The sequence below is a fragment of the Ornithodoros turicata genome, chromosome 3 (assembly GCF_037126465.1).
Source record: "Ornithodoros turicata isolate Travis chromosome 3, ASM3712646v1, whole genome shotgun sequence".
Lineage (NCBI taxonomy): Eukaryota > Metazoa > Arthropoda > Arachnida > Ixodida > Argasidae > Ornithodoros > Ornithodoros turicata.
In genome coordinates this window covers 103,383,663-103,405,862 of record NC_088203.1, presented here as the reverse complement: position 1 = coordinate 103,405,862, position 22,200 = coordinate 103,383,663, and the positions used below count along the sequence as shown (strand labels likewise).

The following is a 22,200-nucleotide window of genomic DNA, read 5'->3' as shown; positions in this document are numbered from 1 at the left end:
GTCAGGATGTCCTGACCCCTCCTCAGCAAGACCGTGACAAGGCTGGACCCCGCTCTCAGAAAAATCCTGGATCGCCCCTGAGCATGCGTAGCATGTTGTCTTTTCCGGAAGCCCCGCACAGAAAACTCCTGGATCCGTGCTTGGTTCACGCTGGGGGTTGTTGCCCCGGAAACATAGGGTTTCTGAGCAAAGGCAATGTAGTTGCGGGCGCAGTTGACGCACCTCCCTCTCCCTCGAACACTCTGCCCCCCATCCCCATGGAAAATCCTTAATGTAGCAGGTAGTGAGTAGGGAGAGGGGGCGAATCTATTTATTTTCACAGGAAAAGTCAGCCAGAAAGGACGGCTTGCTATTCCTTATTAAATAATTCCTTAGTGCGTATTCCTGTGGGGTCAGCGAGTAGGTACATTTGCATTCGCTGTGTGGGTCCACGGCTCCAACAGTTCCACCGTCTCTTTTTGCCCGCCCACTCGGTCCCCGTGTAGTCGCCCAGTTGTCCTAGTCAAGTGCTGCTCTCTTTCGGTCCGCGTCACAATCGCAATCGCGTGTGTGTGATCGATCTGACCTGTCTATGATATCTATTGTATATGGAAATGGAAGGAGAAGAAAAAAAGAAAACATTACGAACACAAGGGACACTTGCGCGGCGAGTTGGTTGTGGATGAAAATATTAATAGCGTTGGGGTAATTTTTGTTGAAAAAAATATTTTTGCCAGTTACCTGGTCTGCGTACGTCGCTTCCCACTTCTTTTTGGGTTCATTAAAAATGAAAGAACAAAATTTTTGGTGCGTTTCTTGTCTTTCCTGGAAGTTTTCGTTGATTGCGCGCTTCCATCGCTGCCCGTCAACGTCGCGTCAGTAACGTTCGGGCATGCGCACTCGGTGCGCTCCCCGTCCGCATCTCTGTGTTTGTATTGCTGGAGAACATGGAGCTACACCGTAAAGTTTGTTACCTGTTGAGCTTGATCTTTGTATTCTTACCTACCAACGTCTTTTCGGCCATACCAAACAATGAAGTGCACAAATTTCCGCTACTCATGCCTCATGTTCAACCGAAACAGGTAGGACGGTTTGACATTTACTCAACATACGGTTCAACAGTATGTGTGTGTGTTCATTGATTTCAGATCTCGCGCATATTAATAAATATGACACAAAAGTGGCGATGAGATGTACATAAACTTGTAAGCACGTGTAATCGTCCGAGCTGTTTATGTGGATGCAATTTCTGACTCGCGTATCCGTATACTGATTCATTTGATCGATGATGATTGCTTATTTTGTGAAATTTTTCTTGTTTTGCAATCTCCACTTACTGCGTCACATATCCGTAGTATAAATATGCGTGTCAGAAATATTATCTTTCCACAGTTGTTTGTGCTGTCCAATTTTAATGGTCTCGCTCGTTCTGGAAAATGTTGCGGTTACGTAACCTGAAAATCCCTGAGCGAATTTATTTGGTGTTGCCTGTGATGTCGCGTGTGGGAAATCCCAACAGAAGTAGAGACATCATGCTATGTACGAACGATAAGATAAGAGAAAGATAACGCCGGTGATCGCTGGCATTTTGATAAAGATAATCGGCTCAGTTTCCTGACAACGTCACCTCTCCAGAGTGACACTGGAATTGCAAGCCCCAAGGAGACTTTTTCGTTTATCTTTTTTGTTTTCACATACAATAGATCTTAATGTACTTGAACTGCAAGCATGCGAAACGAAAAGGGTCGTATTTTTATGCCCCACTTATTTTCGACTGTATACGGCAAAATGTATTTAATGTCAAGGAGAGCATGCCAGTGCTGCACAAAGTGGTTTCATTTGAGGCACTTGTCAACAAGTTTTTGACGGGAAGTTTCCCATTTCCTTATTTCATCAGAGTTGTAAAAAAAATTCACGATTTTTACGGAAAAATAAGTCTTACTGATTTCATTTAGATCTGAATTACCTTATTCAAAGCTGATTTACTCGTTGTTGAAGACCTAACGCTACGTTTGGGGTAAAACTACACGAACCGAACACGTTGTTTTTCCCCATATTCAATATTATGTGTTCAACAGCTACTAGTTTACACCAGCTAGTTTGCGCCCTGTCACTGTGTTCTGATTTACTTGATTTGAATCAGTTGTTTGACAGAGCTTTTCTTTTTCTTTTTTGCCGAGGTGAAAAATGTCTGCAATTCCAAATGGTTTATTAAACAATTTGCACTTGCAAACCATTTACGTACAAAGGAGTTCAAAGTGGGTTCAAGTAGGAATTGTTTCATAAACCACGTGTAAGTGCAAACATTTTTCACCTGGGTGACCACAAGTGAACACCTGTGAAAATTTGTGAAGCGAACCATGACAGGATACATGGAGCAGAAGCCACTTGAACAAATGAGCTGCTAAATCACACTAGGAACATGAGAAGCTTCTTACAAAATGTCAGATCTATAAGGAGGTACGTCAGAGTCTTGGCTAAGCACTTGGCAGGCCATATTTGTATCCAATATCATGCAATCCATATAATCGGACATCGTACTGGAATCACTAAAAACCACAGAAACGGTGATTCACACACTTAAAGCGCTTTGTAGTACGATTTGTGCTACACATTGTAATTTTTAGCGCTTTTAGTACGATGTTGGAAAACCAATGGGCCCAGTTCAATGTACCATAGAATAAGGTAAGCTCTTTGGTGCTGCAGAGGAAGATTGCACAACGTCTTCGACACATTGCTCTCTTCCCGTGGTGAAGGATCCGAGCTGTTAGTGCACTGAAGTTGCAGAAATCTGCTGGATCCCAGCCAGGCAGTTTGTGCGTCACGAGCAAAGATGCAACATCGAGCAAGAATTAGGATGATGTCACAACTTGTCTTCCCCATGCAGTACACAAACAAAACACAGTTTATTTAAATCCTTGAATGCAAGTGTGCTTATGTAATTGACATTGTTACCCACTAGTCATATGCACATTCGCTTGATTTTTGTGGCATCGATCCATTAATCTCACAGTTGTGGAAACGATGCCTACTTATAAAGTAATTGTGCACATGTGGTGCAGCTTCCTGCCAAGTTTCAGAGTAATTTTTAAGTATGTAAACCATTATTAAAAATGGTTCCTTAAACTGCAATTAAAATCAATTATTTATCTGGAGATTGGAATGATTTATACCAGTCTACATTGATATGATAGCCGAAGCCTTCCGATTTAATTGATGTTGTACTTCGAGATTGTGAAGCACATTAATCTGTTGTGTGAGTAAGGAAACATTTAAATATTATGCCACGATTCATATGCAGCACACAAAAGTCTTTGTATATTGCTGGGACATTCTAAAACAATTATAGATGCGGCAATTTTGAAATCTTCCCTGGTTGCACTTGCAGAGTTCACTGTGCATAACATATCAGCCCATCAAAAACTTTGAATGGTCCGCTTCTTCACAAAGTTGCCATTCCTCACGAGGGAATAATTCCGATCTGCCTCCCTCTATTTCAGAATGAAACCTACTTATGTACAGGCTTTCATCTTCCAGTGAAGGAACACCAGTACATTGGTAAGTCACCATACTGTTTCAGACACCACTGAAAACAGCATTGTAATGCTTAAGGAATTTTAACGCACTTTCAGTGGCCTTTGAGCCTAATGCAACGATGCACACTGCTCACCATATTCTCATCTACGGCTGCACAAGCCCCGGCTACTCCGAACGAGACACTCCGCGGGCGATCTGGAATTGTGGAGAGATGGCTGGATCCACCGCCCACTATGTTACGGGCCCTGTGTGTAGGAGTGGATCTCAGATAATCTACGCTTGGGCGAGGGATGCACCAGCCCTTACTCTACCCGACAGTAAGCAAAACAGGATAGAGAACTGGATAGGCCGTATTTTTAGGCCCGGCCCGGCCCGATGGCTGTATACCTAGCCCAGTCCAAGCCCAAAGGATTCTAATGTTGAATTCCAATGACAGATTCGGAGCGTTTCCAGAGCAAGTTCGGCAACATGGCCGCTTCCCGACACGTCTTCGCCGTGACTACAGGTTTTCCCGGCAATTTTAATCCAAGTGCCAGCTAAATTAATCCATGCCCCATAAAGTTTGCATGGCATGTGGATTAATTTCAATGGCGCTTGGATTAAAATCGCCTGGAAAACCTGTAGTATTTCGCGTCATACGTTAGCGATTTTGTTTCTTGAAGAAAGTGATAAGCCGGACATCACCAGGGCAATGTTAGGAGATTAGGAGGACCTTGATGTTGCAAAACATGGCGTTGTATTGGAACATGAGTACCATCTTCTTCTTCTTCTTCCTCCTCCGTCTCTGGCCGCCATCCACCAAGGGAGATTGGCGGCCAGGGATAAACTCCAAGTTGGGCGCAAGTGTTCCAATTGCAGATTCGGATCACTTGCTCTAGGCCTAGATCAAGCCGCTCCACTGCGGAGTGTGCCACTTGCTCCGACTCTGCCATTGGAATTCAACATAAGCTTTCTGGCCCAAGCCCAGCCCGAGTCTGATAAAGTTATAGGCTACCGGGCCCAGCTCTGCCCACTGTATCAGGCTGTAAAATTTGACTGTGGCTAACCAGGGATGGGCATAAATACATTTTTTTTAAATTTAAATATAAATACAAAATACTTTGTTGAAAGGGGTATTTAAATACAAAGTATAAATACAGTATTTAAATACTGTATCTACTGCCATAAATACTGTGAGGAAAATATCATCTGGAATTACATAAATAACGATGATCGTAACAACAAATCAAGCAACTAACAATAGCATTTATTTGTTAGACTATCGTGGCAATTTTAATGTTAGAAGTTTCTCAAAGACTGCATCTTTTAGGCATCTTCTGTTCGGCCATGCACTCTTAAGAATGAACTTCACCGCATCGCACACTCCTAGCCAACTATCATCTCAAATGATACCATTATCTGCCTTGATTTGTTGAAAACGGGAGGCGTACGCCTTTTTTCTGACAATTACGAACAGCATAAGTGTCACAAAAAGGCGTACGCCTCCGGTTTTCAACAAATCAAGGCAAATAACGATATCATTTGATGCTTCGTGAACTCGCTCTTCTTTCCGAAAGGTCAAATGCAAGGCACCTTTAAGATACGATTCAGTATGTATACCGTATTTAGGAGCATTTATAAAGTATTTACGAGAATAAATACCCCAAAATTGGTATTTAAATATAGTTATAAATACATTTTTTGAGTCTGTATTTAAATACAAAATATAAATACGTGTATTTATATTTTAAATAGTATTTTAATTACAATGTATTTAAATATTGCCCATCCCTGTGGCTAACTAAGGGAGGGGTAACACAGCCTCGAGTCCGACCTAGGCCTGGCAGTGTACAGGCCCGAGCCCATAATGGCCGAGCCCGGCCCACAAAAGAAAGCTCAAGTCCATGCAGTGCTCTAATACAGGACGGCATGCTCCAAAGTCATTATAGAATATCATCGGTAATATCTTGCAGAGGTGGGATTCAAAATAGGTGGAAGGTCTGGCATCAAGTACCTCGTACTGCAGGTCCATTACGCTGATACGTCATCATTCCAAGGTAAGTAGCCCACTGGAACATATACGCATTAGTCAGTCTGATGGAGTCTTTGTTCACAGATGGAACAAAAACTGATGCATCAGGCATAGTGCTGTCGCTGCTGCCATCTAAAACTAAGAAGTACGTATCGCTGATATTGTCGGTGTGCTGCTGGTTAGTACTTGCTCCCAGCATTGTACTGCTCACAGTGTCACATGTCGCACCAACACCAAACTTTTGTCACTACTTCAGTTAAGGGACAAATAAGGACATATTAGCTGGAGCATCTAAATCTTATGTACTATACTTTTTTCCCTCAGGTACAAGTGAGTATACAATACTCATAAATGCTATAGAGTAGGTGGAGTGGTTAAACATGTAAGGCAACATAGCGTGTTAATTTTGAGCAAGTGATCTTCACTTTATATGTATGTGTCATATGGCGTATGATTACATAACTCGTTTGTTGCGTTATCGAAACTTGAGGAGGTTCAACAGAGCTTCAAAAATTTACAGAAATGCACAGCGTTCGTAAACAGGATTTAAATTTCGGGAATACAATCCTTGAGACATCTTCTTTTCATGGACTAAATAAAATAAATGCTGTTTTCTGGGTTCGGAGTGGCACTTTAAGAACTGGTGCAGCACTTTTCTTTCGAAAAGAATGGACCTCCAGAGATAACCTCTGTGACACCGTACCAGAAGGAGTGCAAAAACTGCAAAACAACAAAACCACATGTTGTCAAACTGGTAAAAGAATGCAGGACACAGTTTTGGAGCAGCCCCCATTATGGCTTCGCTTTCGCAGAGTTTGACCGATCATTACTTATTGATGACAACATCTTTTGTTATGCACCAGAGTGACGAGAAGAGCCGGTGTCTACCTACTGGGTACCGGTGGAATGATCCCTCCAAAGGAAACTGGTCTGTGGTTTCATCCTTTCCTCGTCACAGACAACAGAGTTCTAATTAAGTTAACTTTACCCCCAACAGTGCACATGGAGACAGCTTGTCGAATACAGGAAGACTTCACACTCTTTCCGTTTGCTTTTCGGACGCATACTCATAAGCTCGGTGTGTACCTTGCAGCAGTGTCTTTGTGTGTTCTTTGTGCAGTGCTGACGCACTTTTAAAGGGACAGTCCATCGACTCTTTCTGAGATTGCAGTTCTATAGGACTGTGCATTAAATGTTCGTGTCGTCTGCAAAATTTCATTCAGCATTGCATCATACAGTTTTTGAGGCAAACAATAAATATGAAAAGCGACAAGACAAACACAAGGACGTCTTTTGTCCCTTTCGTTGTCCCCTCGCACGGATCACCAACCCACCCGGATTATAACTTTATTTAAAAAATACGGGCAACAGATATTTTACAGTGACATAAGCATTGAACAGTAGCACATTTTTGGTGCTCCACAGGGGTGCGTAACAAGCGACTGCAGACTTTTTTTTCTAAATCTACCGAATTTTAGTCACCAGATTTTGTCCCAAATCCTTGCAGAGCACAGTCAAGCAGTTACTGAAACTGATATCACAGCTGTAAAATTGCTAGTTGCAATTTCAGTTCTAGGTAATTGGTAGTAAGGTTTCTTTCAGCTACTGTTAACCAGCATAAGCATGCAAGCGATGGCAGCTTTTTAGTTTTTCTTTGGGTCCGGGCTGTTGTTTTAACTTTAAACTATAATAATGCTCATAAGTATTACATACAAGTGCTGTCCTTTACAGTAATTTTGCGGGGTCACGTAAAAGTGAAACAATCACTGTTCCCACAGGGAAAGTCGTCACTGGGTATGTCATCAGAGATGGACAGTGGATTAACATTGGGAGACGCGATCCACTGAAGCCTCAGGTAAAGTCTTGTCTTATAGAGAGTGCTATCTGCCATCTTTCCTATTTAGTTAGTGTACTATGTATGACCCAGGGCTGTAATCTTGTGCTTCTTTCCTCAGATGTTCTTCCCTGCAAACAAAGGCATCAAGATTAAGAAAGGAGATGTTCTGGTAATGTGTAGCTTCCTCTTTATGTGGAATGGTTCATTAATGTACCACCTGACTTTTTTCTTTTTTTTTTTTTCGGCCACTCAGGCTGCACGGTGTACCATGTACAACTTCAGGGATAGAACGACTTACGTTGGGTGAGCTGGCTTTTTGCATAGCTTTATCTTACTTGTCTGTTTCCGAATTGTTAGCTAGAAGGTTTCGTCTCAAATGTGTTTAACTGTAGATCATCAGCTGGAACAACACTCATGACCCTTCTTTTGAGTTTATGGGCCTCTAACGAAATTTGGCATAGCACATACAACACAGAGCAAATTTGTTGTTGTTGTTGGAGAGTACCTTATCTCTCTGTTTCGTGCAGCTCAACGGGTAATGACGAGATGTGCAATTTCTACATAATGTACTACGTGGATGGAGACAAAATTCCGAGCGGAAACACCTGCTTTTCATCCGGTCCCCCCTTGTACTACTGGAACGCGGATCGAGATGTTGCACCTGTACCAGAAGATATCGAGAGAGATGCCAGTAGCCTCATCTGAACAAAGGATCCACATATTATATGTGCATTTTACCAGAGATTTTATAGTTTCCCATTTCAGTTCAAACATTCCACATAGAAACAAAATGCTCTCTTAGTGCTCTTAAGAATGTTTTTAATTTAACATACAATCAGTGGCAAGACATCAATGTAGGATGTTGGGTTATGGAACAATCTGATGGAGATCACCGTAGCATAAAATGCATGTCTTGATGTTCGTAGTGTCTTTCTGCTAATTTTTCATCCAGTGTTTTTAATAATGCTTAATGATTTTAAGATACAATCCGTGTAAGTTGACGTCTACTAGTGCTAAGCAGCAGTAGCGTCATGCATGACTGTGGCTGCAAGCAATTCAAATTGAGATATAATATTTTGTTTCCTGTCATTCTGAGCCACTCTGTACATATGAAAGATTTGCTCCAAATAGGATGGGGCTGCAAGAGCTTGAATATTTCAGATAATTTAACACCCGATCGTGTTGCACACGTGCTCCGGATGTGATATTTTGCATGTATTTTGCACATTATAAAAGTTCCATATTCCTGTCCTCTTGTAGATGTAGCATATTTATTGCAGAAACATGTTTGAGATTCTGACCTTGCACACCTGCGTGTTTTTCGCTTTATTACCCAACCTCTGACAGTCTATCGAATAGAGAGCACAGCTTGTAAAAAGGTGTGGTATTGTGTAAAAATCTTGCTTACACTTTTATCCTCACAGATGCGTCAAAGCAGTTTTTTTTTCTACATATGCATACATTTTCTTTTTATCTGTGTCTCTTGTTTGTCTTGACATCTCAAGCTGAACTGAGCTTTTCATTTCCAGCCTGTTTGTTGTGTATATACATATATTTATCTATAAGTTGTATTTGTTGGTAATTTCTAAAAATGTGCTTTTATTTTTTTTATTATGACTATGTTGAAATATTTTTCTTCTTGGTAGTGAGCTTGCAGGTACAAACTGTAATATTAAATTTGTCTTCAGAAGCCTTTTTGGTTAGCTATATATCCTGTTAACATAGTGACTATGTGTATCGGAACACCTTATATGTAATAACCTTTCAATGAAGATTATTTATGAACGTTACGGACTTATAAACCTATTATGGCCAACAGCATATACTGAGATGGCGTGGCATCCGTTATTGGTACCTTGATGGTACACTATATTTTTAAATTAAAAATGTGTGGCACAATGTTTGCAGAACTGTGTTTTGGCTGGTTGGTATGTACATAATTAGAGGGAAAACGAGTGCAAACATTGACAACACAAGTAGACAGGTGGGCATGGACTAGCATTCAGTAACTAAGCAAGTTGAAAAAGGGCTTTGAGAGATTTTTGCACTCATTTATCCTCTAAACAATAATGTTGCAAATCCAGTGCTCTTGGAATGCCCCTGTATGTCTTGTATACCTTTCTCTATGAAATTTTAAAATGTAAGCTCATAAAGTGCAACATCTTTATTATACACTAGTGGTACATGACAGTTTTTGCACTAGTCTCATTACTTTTGAAGCATATCTTTTGAACAATGGTATACACATCACCAAAAAGGCCCATAGCACAAATGCATTTCCATGTCCACCACTCCAGCAGATCAGAATTTACGCTGTCCTGCATTCAAAGCAGGCACACGTTAAGTACCTCTTTAAGCTATTTAAAGAAGGCACTATTAACTGTAAGGAAAAAGCAAGCCTTGAAAAAAAAAAAATTTTTTTTTTACTGCTTGCAACTAAAAATTTCAAACTACATGATAACTCTGGCCAGTTTTGTGGCTTATGGAAATCTGAAAAATCATTTGGTGATTGTACCTTGTCCTGTTTCATGTAATTGTGTTGGATGCACTTATATACAGGGTGTTTCAAAAAACGTGTCATTCGGATTTTATAAAAAAAACGGGGCGACGAAAAAATACAGGGTAAACGGCATTTGTGTGGCAACTGAATTTGACACCTTGCAAAAATATTTTCATTTCATTTTAATTAAAAGAAATTGAATTTCTTTAATTGAACTTCAAAATCTCCCAAGTCAACCTCACGTTTTTTTTACAGAATTAGTGAGCCTGTAGCGAACTTAGTCAGATCCACTAAGAAATCCGCTCGATATTGCAAAGGGTAATGCCTAAAATAAGTCCCGAAGTTGAGGCTTCAGAGTTTCGGGTATTCAACAGCGCACCAAATCAGTCGCAAAGATGCGTGGAGGGCAGGACGTGTTCCTGCCCCCATGAAGCTAGAACAGTTTATCGCCGGACCGGCGTCCAGCACAAGACGCGCCGATAACAAGGCGGGTGACATTCCACCATACCTTGATAATCGGCAAACAAAAATGATTCTGCCTCTTTTTTCCCGCCCCGTTTTTTTTTTTTTACCTTCTACCTTTCATAGGGGCAGGAGCATGTCCCCCTCTCCACGAATCTTTGCATCTGATTTGGTGCGCCGTTGAATACCCGAAACTTTGAAGCCTCAATTTCGGGAGTTTTGGGAGCAGTTCCATTTGCAATATCGAGCGGATTTCTTGGTGGATCTGACTAAGTTCGCTACGGACTCTCTAATTCTGTAAAAAAAAACGTTAGGTTGACTTGGGAAATTTCTGAGTTCAATTAAAGAAATTCAATTTATTTTAATTAAAATCAATTAAAGAAATTCAATTTATTTTAATTAAAATCAAATGAATATATTTTTGCAACATGGCAAATTCAGTTGCCACACAAGTGCCGTTTACCCCGTATTTTTCCGACCCCCCGTTTTTTTTATAAAGTCCGAATGACACGTTTTTTGAAACACCCTGTATGTGTTTTGTTTTGAAAGAACAAGTCAACACATGCAAATCAAATGCATGCAAATCAAATACAGAGCCAAATCGAGGATCACTCATTTAATTCATGCTTCGTTACCGTACGACAGAGCAGAGGATTATGAACAAGCTTTATGTACATCACTGGCCTTAAATGGCCTTTCGTTGATAATCCGGTGGGGCAACAGTGTAATCGTTGAGGCTGAATAGCTGCGAATTTCTGGCCATGTACCTGCATAAACAGAGCAGCATCTTTCGCAACACATCAACCATACCTTGTGCATACTGTGCTTACTTGAGAAAATCATGGATATGGTTTAAGAGCAACTGCACACTTTTCTCGTCCAAAGGTGTGTAGGCTAACATACTTCCCAACTTGACTGAAAAGAACACTCACTAGGTTACTGATGCTGACCTTCGTGTTACTTCTGCATTACGTCCTGCACAATGTTCTGATGGGTCCCAAACACCAGTTTACAAATGTTGTCTTACCAAAAAGCCTCAGCAGATGTATAGCACCATAGATCTGCGACATCGCAGTTTCAGGACGTTCGTTTAGAACCTAAAAACAAGCACAACGCAACCCGTTTCAGCAAAGTACAAAACTCGCCACATGTTCAGTTCCTAATGGGCAGCATACAGGGTGTTTCACCTAGAGTGATAAAAAATTCTAACTGGCGACATACTCACCGGAGAATTGTGGGACTTTTCGGCAATTACCTTCTGGGAACTTTTGCTGCCATTGAGGAAGGCTTTGGAGAATTTTTAATTGAGGAAAATTTATTATTGTCAATTGAACTTTGAAAATTGCCAAGTGAACGTCACTTTTTTTTTTTTACAGAAATATGAAGTCCTCCACGGATAACCGCAGACCCAACAAAAATTATGCACAGTATCGCAACAGAAATAGTGGGAAAAAATTAGTGAAAATTACGCTTTAACCCCGCCTGCTTGAATTTCGCAGAGGAGGAAGTGTCCCCGCCTTCACTTGTTTTTCCTTCCTTGCAGTGATGGCCAGTAGTTAACTACACGTAGTTAAACTACTAGTTAAACTACCTGATTGTAGTTAAAAAGTAGTTATCAACTACTTGCAGAAATGTAGTGTGCAACTACTAGTTAAACTACTATTTCGAGTAGTTAACTACAGTAGTTAGGTTACCGCAGGTGCCAACTACTTCCGGTTTTGCCGCAAGCTTTACGGCACGATTGTGCTTCCGACTTTTACCTTGAGCTACTCGTTATCTGACAACGGAGGTGCAGTACAATTGTGCTGTGCATGTGTACTAAATCTTCACTTTTATCGCTGGTTGTGATTCATATTTAGGTGTCTAAGGACGCTATAGAATGGGGTTGGTGTTGATGGACAACGTTAAGTAGTTATAGATGTAGTTAAACTACATTGCAGTAGTTAAGGAAGTAGTTTTAACTACCTCCCCTGAAAAGTAGTTGAACTACTAGTTAAACTACTCCATCGCAAAGTAGTTAGTAGTTATAGTTAAACTACTGTAGAAGTAGTTAGTGGCCATCACTGCTTCCTTGTGATAAGATGGTAGTCACCAGCATCAAGGTCAAAGCGGGGGAAAGAAAGGTAAAACAAGAAGCGGGGACTCTTCCCTGCCTAGACACACGTCATCTTTGCGAAAATCAAGCAGGCGGGGCTAAAGTGTAATTTTCACTAATTTTTTCGACTATTTCTGTTGCGATACTGTGCATAGTTTTAGTTGGGTCTGCATTCATCCGTGGAGGACTTCATACTTCTGAAAAAAAGGGAGGTTTGCTTGGTAATTTTCAAAGTTCAATTCAAAAAATAAATTTCCCGCAATTAAAAATTGTCCAAAGCCTTTGTGAATGGTGGCAAAAGTTTCCCGAAGGAAATTGCAGAAAGCCCTGCAATGCTGCGGCCAGTACTTCGCCACTTGGAATTTTTTATCACGTTAGGTGAAACGCCCCGTTTCGAAACAAGATTTACGCATTGGCACAAGCATACCTCCGCATACTGAGGCCTCTCAAACTTGTACAGCAACTGGCTTCCCAGCATGACGTTGAAATATTCCTTCAGTCCATTGGTAACCTCAATAACGGCACTCTCCCTGAAGGAAATCGATAGGTACCGCATAAGGCACCACAAAAACTATACTACTACTGTTGTTCCTTACTTATTAGAAGAGATTCCCTTCACCGACGTCTTCTGCTTGACATAGTCGGCTAGGATGTGGTCTACGGTCACGTTACACGGAAGTTGGACCAGCTGGATTGAAAGTGCATTGTTAAAAGAGGGAATTTTTGCGTAGCAGCGCGTAGTACCTTTTTTTGTCTCGTGATGAGGTCCCAGTCATCAACCAACCACGGTTTGAGCTCGTCTGGAATTCGAACTTTTATTTCAACTCTTGTCAGGAATGCCTCTTCCTGAAATATCGGAGAAGCAGATTTAGAGGAGTAAGGAGATTTTGAGGTTGCTCAAAAACCCTGTTTAACTCATCGAACGATATATATCAAAAGACCAAATGTACGATATTTTCACGATCTTATCATTAGGGTCATGTATTCATGCTTCACAAATACCACTTTGTGTCTGCACTATGAATGTCAACTGTTATGTGTATGGTTGTTTATTAATATAATATGTATTACATAAGCAGGGACGAATCTAAGATTTTTCTGAGTCCTGCCTTGGACAGCAACCTGCTATGTGCCATACCTAAGATCAGCTGAACTCTACGGAAGAAATTGAAAGAGTGGGTCAGAACATCTGGAACCCCCTAGATCCACGTCTGTATATAAGTATGTATCAGTGATGGCCAGTAGTTAACTACAGTAGTCAGGTTGCTGCAGACGCCAACTACTTCCGATTTTGCCGCAAGCTTTACGGCACGATTGTGCTTCCGACTTTTACCTTGAGCTACTTGTTTGATGAGAACGGAGCTGCAGAACAATTGTGTCGTGCATGTGTACTAAATTTTCACCTTTATCACTGCTTGCGATTCACATTTAGGTGTCCAAGAACACTATAGAATGGGATTGGTGTTGATGGGCAACGTTAAGTAGTTATAGATGTAGTTAAAATACATTGCAGTAGTTAAAGTAGTAGTTTTAACTACCTCCCCTGAAAAATAGTTGAACTACTAGTTAAACTACTCCACTGCAAAGTAGTTATAGTTAAACTACTGTAGAAGTAGTTAGCGGTCATCACTGGTATGTATATCGATATGCTGTGGCATCATCCACCATACCTTCTCATGTCCGTCCCTAGACAAAACCTACATCTCGGTGCATGTCTTCTGGCGCATGTGCATTGAATCTCACTTGAAGCGTGTGTTTCAGTATAAGGGTTTGTGCAGAGCTGGAGCACATGCGTATTGTAACTTTTTCACTGCATATTTTTCTGGCCCCAATTCCTCCCTGCATATTCCAATTAACGAAAACGCACTGGAAAAAATCTGGTTAATAACCTCAAAGCTCGTTAGCAAGAATTTCGCTTCCAATCGGTTCCGCTTAAAAGTAGCCACATATTATGCCGCATACCGACTCTACGTGCGGATCCAAGCGGCTCCGCTTCTTCCTGTGGCTCTCGCAGCTCGTGTCTTGACCCTGAGCAGAAGCTGGAGTCACTGGAGGTGCTGTCCCTGCGCTTGATGCTGCATGGACAAGGATTGCTGTCAAGCCTTTCAACGTATCTCTTACTGCGAGAGAAGGTTTCTTACGTTTTTGTTTTGGCTGCTTCTCTTGCGTAGGTGTAGAAGAACGTTCTTTCTCTGGCTCCTTCTTCGCTTTAGTAACCTTGTTATGTTTCTTGTTTTTTCTGATACGCAAAAATTTCCATCATACTGCAGTTATTTTACATACATACACACATCTTTTGCTGGTTGGGAGGGGTGTAGGGAGGTGCACAAAGGTGAATGAAAATGTTCATGCATATATTCTAAAATTTCCACAAGGAAAACAAATTCTGACAGTTCCTGTGGGAATCAACGTTATGTTGGACTCCTATGCTGTTAAACAATACTCGAAACATAGGACGAGGTTGCTATTATGAGTACCTGGCAGTGAGTATTAAGGGGGAATCGCTTGTTCAGAAATCTATGGGCGATTTTCGTTCGCATAAGACACGTGAATGCTCTAAACTACCATCATAAGATCGGTACTGGCATGTTCTCTTAGCTTTTCTCTACTCGATGACGTATTTTTTAGAGGACAAGGTTGAACCGTTGACTTTTAACAAATTAAAGTTTGGTGCGTCTCGAACATGTGCTGCCACCTCGATAGAGTGTCGCGCACTAAAATATTAGCGAATTCGGGCTCAATACAAATCAACGGATAGTCCTGGAATTCTACAAATTGTGTCACTGACAAGGGAAAAGCAAGGTGAACACGCCAGTACTTCTGTTTTGACGATATTCCATGAGCTTTCTAAGCGAACAAACGTTCTCTATAGTCTTGCGCAGAAGTGATTCCCCCTTGAATAGCTTTCGTATAAAAGCAATGTGTGTAGAATTAACGTTCCTGCTTCTATCTTCATCAAATGATAATCTTCACCCAGTGTATGGCAAAATGTTGCCTCCTTACTGCTGTTAGTAAGACACACTTTTGCAGCTAGAGAAAAGAAACTCATCAGCAAGCAAGAAATCCGAAGGAAGGAAGCGAGAAACGGAGCAACATGCATTTGTCACACAAGCACCCACAGAGAAATGAAGAGACGTGAAATGTGTACAGGTGAGCGTGGACTCGGATAATGGGCTCTGCAGAGCTCAGGAACAGGAGAACTCTGTTCCTTATTAGAGCATGCGTAAAGAGGGCTGCCATGTGCCTGCAGTGGATTAGACAAATATGAACCTGAACCAGCGTCACTGTTGCCAATGTACAGGACAAGAGTTTTGTCACAAATTTTTATTGCACTTTTTGGCAGTTTTCATTTGACTCTCCCTCGTGATTGATGCAGTTAATCAGTAATGTGTCTATTATGATGCAAGCGAAAGGTATTAGATTGCTGTTGTCCCCTGTTGTTTCTTTGAAGCCCTGTACATGTTTATAGGGGGCAAAGCGCGCCTGGGAGAGCAAATTTCCTACCAGAGAACGGGACGCCACGCTCACCTTGAATGGCATGCTGTATGAGGGTGTGGAGGTACTTACAAAGCACACTGAGAGTGAGGAGCAGAGGACCTGTGAGGACATTTGCCAGCAAAGAAACAGGGGGGAAAAAAAGGGGAAAAGACAAAAAATTGTGTGCTACAGGTAAAGCAGGAGGCACGTCACAAACAATGCTCAAGATCAACTCCCTTCACTTATGTCAAGACTGACTTCCAAAGCAGTGGCGTCACTAGGGGTGTACGGTCTGCAAAGCAATGATGCCAAAAATATCATGAAGAGCCCTCTGCGAGCATGTGATTTTTTTCTGAGTGGGGTATGATATTGTTTAGTGTATTGCCTGCTGTCGAAAGGGACACAGTATATTTTGGGGGGTGGGGGGGGGGGGGTGGGGAGGTGACGCAAAGAGCTGCCACACTGGGTGACGTACACCCTGGTGATGCCACTGCTCTAATGTGAGATCACTATATGGTATTGACTTGCAGGCTCAGAGAGATCTGTGTTTGTTTGCTTCCATGTTTGCATATTTCACCACCTTTCAACATCACAATCAGACCACCTTTTTTTTAAAGCCTGGTCAACTTTCATGCAATGTCTCCTTAATTTGTATCCAAGTCCAGGGGCAGATTTAGGGGGAGGGTCCGGATGTCCTGACCCCCCCTCAATTCCAGACTTGAACATAGGGTTCAATAGACCAATCCCAGCATGCACCTGGCACTTGTCCATGGCTGACCCCCCCCCCCCCCCCGGAAAAATCCTAGATCCGCCCCTGTCCAAGTCTAAATATGTTATCAGCAGTGTATGTGTGCGAAACGGTAGTAAACAAGTGTGGTCCTGTAACAAGGTATGTGTCCAACTTACAAGTGCGCCTTTTCCAGTTCTTTCTGCTTTTGTAGATTCACATCGTTGTACTTTAGAACTCTGCTCTCAGGCACCCACTCGTCCCAACTAAAACGAAATTAAAACGTGGTTCTGCTTGAGTACACCATTCTGCGTTTCATTTCACACGGTTTGTGGATGGCCTTACTTTTTATTCCAACCACTGTAGTGAATGAAGTATTTTGTCTGCTTGTCCTTCACCTGCGCTTTGATGCACTGCAGTAGATTGAGCATACTCAAGTCGAGGTTTATGCCCGATAATGAGAATTCAATTTTTACCTTGGCTTCGTAGAGTAATGGGCCATGAAAGCATAACACCTTTTCACCTTCGAGGGGGAAAAAAAAGCATGCAGGGTTAAGTCGTTCTGAGGTAAGGTAAGGTTATTCGCGCGCACAGCGAACGATACAAACGCATCATTTCGAAAATTAAAACAAATACCTTTACAACTCTGTTTAAAAAGAGTGCGTGTGACCTTTCTGCGCGGGTAATCGTCGTGTTATAATATGTTTACGCACGTATAACATCTTGAACGCCAGGAGTGTCAGATTTGGGTGAATGAATCGGGTGTGAGGAAATTAAAATGGGGTCTGTTTGCTAAAAAAATGTGCTATGCTCCGTATGAAACTGGTTGGAGTTTACCACGACTACACCTCATAACACAAACAATTAACGAAAATATGATTTGACTTATTATGCAGCACTAATTCAATCCAACTTGGCCGGCTTACCATCTTGGAACCTCGCTTTCGGCGCCATGTTTAGTAGTGGTATAATAGTGCCGGTAGTGGGTTGGCTGTCCTACCAGTCAGTCAGTCCTGTCCTATCGGTCGTATCCCTCTTGGTGAGACAAGGTGAGGCGAGACTGATTGAGCACTGAGGTGAGGTGAGAATGAGTGAGACCTCTTTGGGTGAGAGGGATGGATGGATGGAGATCATCCCATCATCCTCGGGCGGGCATGTTATTGGCGTTTTCTGCGAGCAACACTGGCAAAGGAACATCAACACATCCAGCAGCACCGCGAAAATTTGACAGTAAACAAACGTTAATGTGGTTCTCGTTATCGCTGTATCGGGTATTTCGGGTCGTGTGTGTGTGTACGCAAGTGGTGTGGTGGTGCTGTTCCCGAGAAAATTCTTTCTTTTAAATGTTACTTGATGGTTCACTTTACGCCCGTGTGACTTTCACTTTCATTTGATTTCTGATGATCGAGGTGGATGATCGAGCAGTGCATGTCTACTTTTCTCACTTTTCGGTTTTAGGGCGAGGGCGGTCCTATTTTTGAAGCGTATAATGTGGTCATGCATTGCCTTTGTCCCATCCTACAATATAAAACGCCAATACATTGGGGTTTCACAATACTCACGCGACTTCAGAGGGAAATGATGATCCGACTTTTGAACCTGCTTTTCGTTTAATGGCAAGAGCAGTACTAGAGACTGAAATGTGACAGTTGTCGAAAAAGCCAGACACCCCATTGAGGCTTGTATAGTGTTCATCTGTTTCCGTGTTCAGGTCCCAGAACAGTATTGCTTCCCATTGCGAGCTGCATGTCTACAGGTTTTCCCGACGATTTTGATCCAAGTGCCAGCTAAATTAATCCCTGCCCATTAAAGTCTGCATGGCACATGGATTGATTTCGTCTGTAGTTTACGTCTGCCAGCCAACGCAGCTTGTGTAAAGATTATGTGTTTCTTTTTTCTTTTTTGTACAGTTGTGCTCGTCCTCCTGTGCTCGTCTTGAGACAGAACATGGACACGTAAGGAAACCTGGACCATATCCAATAACATCTGTAAGACACCTGCTATCTCTTTCAGTGATGAGCCACCCACGTTAGCACCCGGCGATGTTCAAACACTCTGTGACTACGTAGATGCCTTACGAAGCAAGACGCAAAACATTGAACGCGAAATCAAAAGTATGTCGCACTCTTCAGAGAGTGGTAGTGATGCCTACAATATTTCTTTCAGAATCTGAAGTTGATGTCGGCGCTGAAGATACAGAACAAGGGTTGGTTCAGTTCACCCATCGTGCATTTAACTGCTACGTGAATTTATGTGCTCTCATGGCATTCTTCTCTCGGTAGGCTGGATGCGCAGTACCGTACTGCAATGGCTGAATACACAGCTCAAGAACTGGCCCTTAGCAGGTACAGTCTCCTTGTCTATGATACATGCTGTAAGCTGTTAAATTCTTTCAGCTTACAACTGTCGAATGAGCAGTACAAAGTGACCTTTGAAGAAGGCCCGAGCGAGTTCCAGATGTGAGTGCATTTGGAGCATTTGAGCGTGTTACTGCACCTAATTTATTCGCACGCGTGTCTCACAGCTGGCTTCTGAAGCTTATGAAAGAGAACGAAAGACTTAAACAGGAATATCTGGAAGAACAACAGGTATAAAATATTAGCCAACTATTTGCATACAAGATAAGTGGCGCAATTTGCTTCAGAAACTGTGTGAGGAGAAGGCCAAGCTGGAAGAACTAAGACAACAACATAAAAGTGAGTTCTGTTTTTTTTTTTTTTTTTTTTCCTGTACCATTATTAGTTTTAATTCTGCGAAAATGCGTCCGTACTGTAGAAGACTCATCATGAGCGTGTATCAAAAGTGTACATTGAACAGATGGATAAATTTGGAGATATATCACAAATGATGTATCTGTAACATATGCCTTATGCAACTGAAACTTAGGAAGAAATTTTTATGCATATCATACGCTTTAAATGGTTTCAGATTTCCCAGTTTTGGGTTAAATAAATTATTACTTAATACAGATTAACTTATTACAAAGTAAATTATTAAAGTATACTTACTTTCAATGAACTACACGGTTCTGCCTTCAAACTACCCCTACTTTTTCTCATTTTTTGGCGGTGAATCTGACAAAATGGTGTCATAAAGTGACGAAACTATTCATCACAAAATAGCTAAAATCATTCCCAGGACTAGCGGAAGAACGGAAGGCGGTCGAGGAAAGAGAACGAGAGTGTGAGCATGGCGCGGATGCTCCACCTTCAGAAGAGTAAGTGTGTGTGTGTTGGTATTTTTCTTTCGTTATTTTTTTGTCATCCTTACACTGAGAATTGTCCTTCATTTAGGAGACACTTGAAAGAAGAGTTGGAGAAATTAAGGATTCTGAATAACGTCACGTTGCAGCTCATCCTGTCGTCGAACGCTGACTGGGCGACAGACACGGAATTGAGAGACATCGTGGAAGGGTGCTCCAAGTTGCTGTAACTGTAGCAACATTGTACAAACATTACTAGCAACCCCCCATGCAAGTGTTCACATCTGTATTTTCACCCATTACATCGTATTTTAGTCACTCTTCATGTTTCCAATGTATGCTTTGTCATTTTTTAAAATTAGTTTTACAGTGTTTTAATGTACTATTCCATCTTTGTAATTATATTTTTGCGCTGGTATGGTTTCCAATATTTCTGATAACAATGAACGCACCCAACTACACACTGTTGCAAAAGAGAGAGAAAAATAGTTCTTTGTGTCATAGAAGCACCCGTTCACAATAATATCATTGGCTGATAGCGCGTGATTGCTCGATTGTGGCACGAGACGTTTTACGTCCGTATAAGACAGAGTGGAGCCAACCAGGCTAATGCTACAACAAGGATAATGTTCCTGCTTACGGTTTCACTTCCACATCTCGAGTAAACGAATGCGCAGGTGAAAAAAAATTCTACAGTATTCTGAACACAAACTTCCTAACTCGTTGAGTCAATGACTTAAAAGCTGAACTACGGGTTTTCCCGGTGATTTTAATCCAAGTGCCATCGAAATTAATCCACGTGCCACGCAAACTTTATGGGGCATGGATTAATTTAGCTGGCACTTAGATTAAAATCGCCGGGAAAACCTGTAGACACACAACAAAAACTACCATCTAGTTTCCAACGGCCACCATTCCAATTTGGCTGGTAGTCACCAAAATGCTCGGAAGCACTTCACTGATCAGCCCCGTTGCGACCGTTCGATTGTGCTCGCGTATTGTGAAGCTCTGTCCGACTGTCATCAACATCTTCTTTGGTAACGTGAGAAAGACGTCGGCGTGGTCTCCCGGCATCAACATGCTGTCGCTGGCCACGTCCACCCGGCATGCTATGTTCCACGTCCGTGAAAACATGGGCATGATGTACTTTTGAGATATTGGTCTCGACCGCCCGCCTTCACCTTTCGCTAACAGGTAGAGCTGCGCCCTGAAGCGGTTGCTGGTCGCTGCGGAGTTTGGGGATATTAATGTCATCCCACGTTCGATGATGTTAGTTTTAATCCCTCGAACCAATAATCCAACGTGGTCTCCAGCTTTGCATTCTGGGATGGTCTTTCCAAACATCTGTATCTCCGTAACCACGGTCGGAATCTTTTGGTCGAATCCGACTATCTCGACGTGATCCCCTCGCTTCAACGTGCCGCGGAAGAGAGTTCCGATCAACACTGTTCCGCGTCCTTTGACGTTCAGCGCCCCTTCTAGGGGTGCCATAAGTGGACCATCTGTGTCACGCTTTGGAGGTACGAAATAAGAATCCATCTCGGCTAGTAGTTTCCGTATGGAAGGAAGTCCAAATTCCGAGGTGTCTCCCTCCATGGCTTTCAGGGCGGAACCGTAAATAATGGGTGCATCTTTCGTGCACTCGAACTTGAAATCTTCTAGTAAATCTCTGATTTCTAGCTGGATTAAATCTAACACGTCTTGGTCCCCTAAATCGGCTTTGTTTACGAATCCGATAATTTTTTCCACTCCGAGTTGTTTGCAGATGAGGAGATGTTCTCTCGTTTGTGGCATGCAGCCATCGTCTGCTGCAACAACAACGATGGCGCCGTCCATCTGACTTGTGCCGCATATCATGTTTTTGATGAAGTCTCTGTGACCCGGACAGTCCGTGTGGGCATAATGCCGAGTGGCAGTGCTGTATTCGATGTGAGTAGCATTGATGGTGATACCCCGTAGCCTTTCTTCGGGAGCACGGTCGATCTGGTCGTATTCGATGAATCGGGATGATCCCTCTTCGGATAATGCTCGAGTGATAGCAGAAGTCAAAGTTGTTTTGCCGTGGTCTACATGACCGATAGTACCGACGTTTATGTGGATTTTCTCCTTTCCTTTCTTTGAATGCTGGGATAATTCACGGTGTATCTTTAGCCGGTGACGTTTTTGCACGATGCGTTCACTTCTTATATGTACCGTAAAGAAACTGCGGGAAGAAATGTGAAAAACGCTGCCAAGAGGTAGCCGAAAACGCTTTAACATGGGCAGCGCCATGTTTTTTTCACCTACAAAGCTTCCTTCCATTTTTAAATGCCAGGATAAGATGGGTTTGTTACAATAAATAGAGCCGGCAGTATAAAAAAGATTTTGGAATAA

General features: G+C 42.1%; 4 protein-coding genes across 6 annotated transcripts; 2 read left to right on the top strand and 2 right to left on the bottom strand.

The window, feature by feature from the left end:
* Nucleotides 1-853: 853 nt before the first annotated feature.
* On the top strand, nucleotides 854-9,536 carry LOC135389065 (peptidylglycine alpha-hydroxylating monooxygenase-like). The gene is made up of 11 exons (XM_064619027.1): nucleotides 854-1,061; nucleotides 3,480-3,537; nucleotides 3,612-3,833; nucleotides 5,469-5,552; nucleotides 5,612-5,672; nucleotides 6,391-6,455; nucleotides 6,525-6,605; nucleotides 7,306-7,382; nucleotides 7,483-7,533; nucleotides 7,618-7,667; nucleotides 7,892-9,536. Exons 1-11 carry the CDS (start codon nucleotides 927-929, stop codon nucleotides 8,067-8,069), a joined length of 1,062 nt encoding a protein of 353 aa, XP_064475097.1. The 5' UTR covers nucleotides 854-926; the 3' UTR covers nucleotides 8,070-9,536.
* A 1,391-nt stretch (nucleotides 9,537-10,927) lies between these two features.
* LOC135389061 (mortality factor 4-like protein 1) lies at nucleotides 10,928-17,811 on the bottom strand. 3 transcript variants are annotated; one of them, XM_064619024.1, is made up of 13 exons: nucleotides 17,552-17,811; nucleotides 17,102-17,148; nucleotides 16,971-17,038; nucleotides 16,805-16,891; nucleotides 15,989-16,018; nucleotides 14,563-14,660; nucleotides 14,384-14,496; nucleotides 13,166-13,267; nucleotides 13,018-13,109; nucleotides 12,849-12,951; nucleotides 11,354-11,423; nucleotides 11,259-11,301; nucleotides 10,928-11,093 (listed from the first exon to the last, which is right to left on the bottom strand). In XM_064619024.1, coding segments are annotated over exons 1-13 (882 nt in total). In that variant the 5' UTR covers nucleotides 17,580-17,811; the 3' UTR covers nucleotides 10,928-11,092. The 3 variants fall into 3 exon arrangements, with proteins under 3 accessions (XP_064475094.1, XP_064475092.1, XP_064475093.1); XM_064619022.1 differs by lacking the exon at nucleotides 11,259-11,301 and adding an exon at nucleotides 11,157-11,241 and having other exon boundaries at nucleotides 17,552-17,809; XM_064619023.1 differs by lacking the exons at nucleotides 11,259-11,301; nucleotides 15,989-16,018 and adding an exon at nucleotides 11,157-11,241 and having other exon boundaries at nucleotides 17,552-17,805.
* Nucleotides 17,738-20,243, top strand: LOC135389063 (golgin subfamily A member 6-like protein 10). Its single transcript, XM_064619025.1, has 10 exons — nucleotides 17,738-17,855; nucleotides 18,536-18,580; nucleotides 18,639-18,739; nucleotides 18,792-18,831; nucleotides 18,908-18,970; nucleotides 19,022-19,084; nucleotides 19,150-19,213; nucleotides 19,270-19,321; nucleotides 19,764-19,842; nucleotides 19,919-20,243. The coding sequence occupies exons 2-10, from the start codon at nucleotides 18,573-18,575 to the stop codon at nucleotides 20,055-20,057; spliced, it is 609 nt and encodes a 202-aa protein (XP_064475095.1). The 5' UTR covers nucleotides 17,738-17,855; nucleotides 18,536-18,572; the 3' UTR covers nucleotides 20,058-20,243.
* On the bottom strand, nucleotides 20,099-22,135 carry LOC135389059 (elongation factor Tu-like). Its single transcript, XM_064619019.1, has one exon. The coding sequence runs from the start codon at nucleotides 22,126-22,128 to the stop codon at nucleotides 20,722-20,724; it is 1,407 nt and encodes a 468-aa protein (XP_064475089.1). The 5' UTR covers nucleotides 22,129-22,135; the 3' UTR covers nucleotides 20,099-20,721.
* Nucleotides 22,136-22,200: the final 65 nt, after the last annotated feature.

Bases quoted from the DNA above. Each gene is read 5' to 3' on its own strand.
- LOC135389065 (XM_064619027.1), top strand. From the start codon at position 927: ATGGAGCTACACCGTAAAGTTTGTTACCTGTTGAGCTTGATCTTTGTA. The intron at 5,553-5,611 runs GTAAGTAGCCCA...CTTTGTTCACAG, and splicing joins TGATACGTCATCATTCCAAG to ATGGAACAAAAACTGATGCA. The intron at 7,383-7,482 runs GTAAAGTCTTGT...TTCTTTCCTCAG, and splicing joins GCGATCCACTGAAGCCTCAG to ATGTTCTTCCCTGCAAACAA.
- LOC135389061 (XM_064619022.1), bottom strand. From the start codon at position 17,579: ATGGCGCCGAAAGCGAGGTTCCAAGATG. The intron at 14,497-14,562 runs GTAAGAAACCTT...TTGTCCATGCAG, and splicing joins GAAGCAGCCAAAACAAAAAC to CATCAAGCGCAGGGACAGCA. The intron at 11,424-12,848 runs GTATGCTTGTGC...GCTTGTTTTTAG, and splicing joins AGAGGCCTCAGTATGCGGAG to GTTCTAAACGAACGTCCTGA.
- LOC135389063 (XM_064619025.1), top strand. The intron at 19,322-19,763 runs GTGAGTTCTGTT...AATCATTCCCAG, and splicing joins ACTAAGACAACAACATAAAA to GACTAGCGGAAGAACGGAAG. The intron at 19,843-19,918 runs GTAAGTGTGTGT...TCCTTCATTTAG, and splicing joins GATGCTCCACCTTCAGAAGA to GAGACACTTGAAAGAAGAGT.
- LOC135389059 (XM_064619019.1), bottom strand. From the start codon at position 22,128: ATGGAAGGAAGCTTTGTAGGTGAAAAAAACATGGCGCTGCCCATGTTA.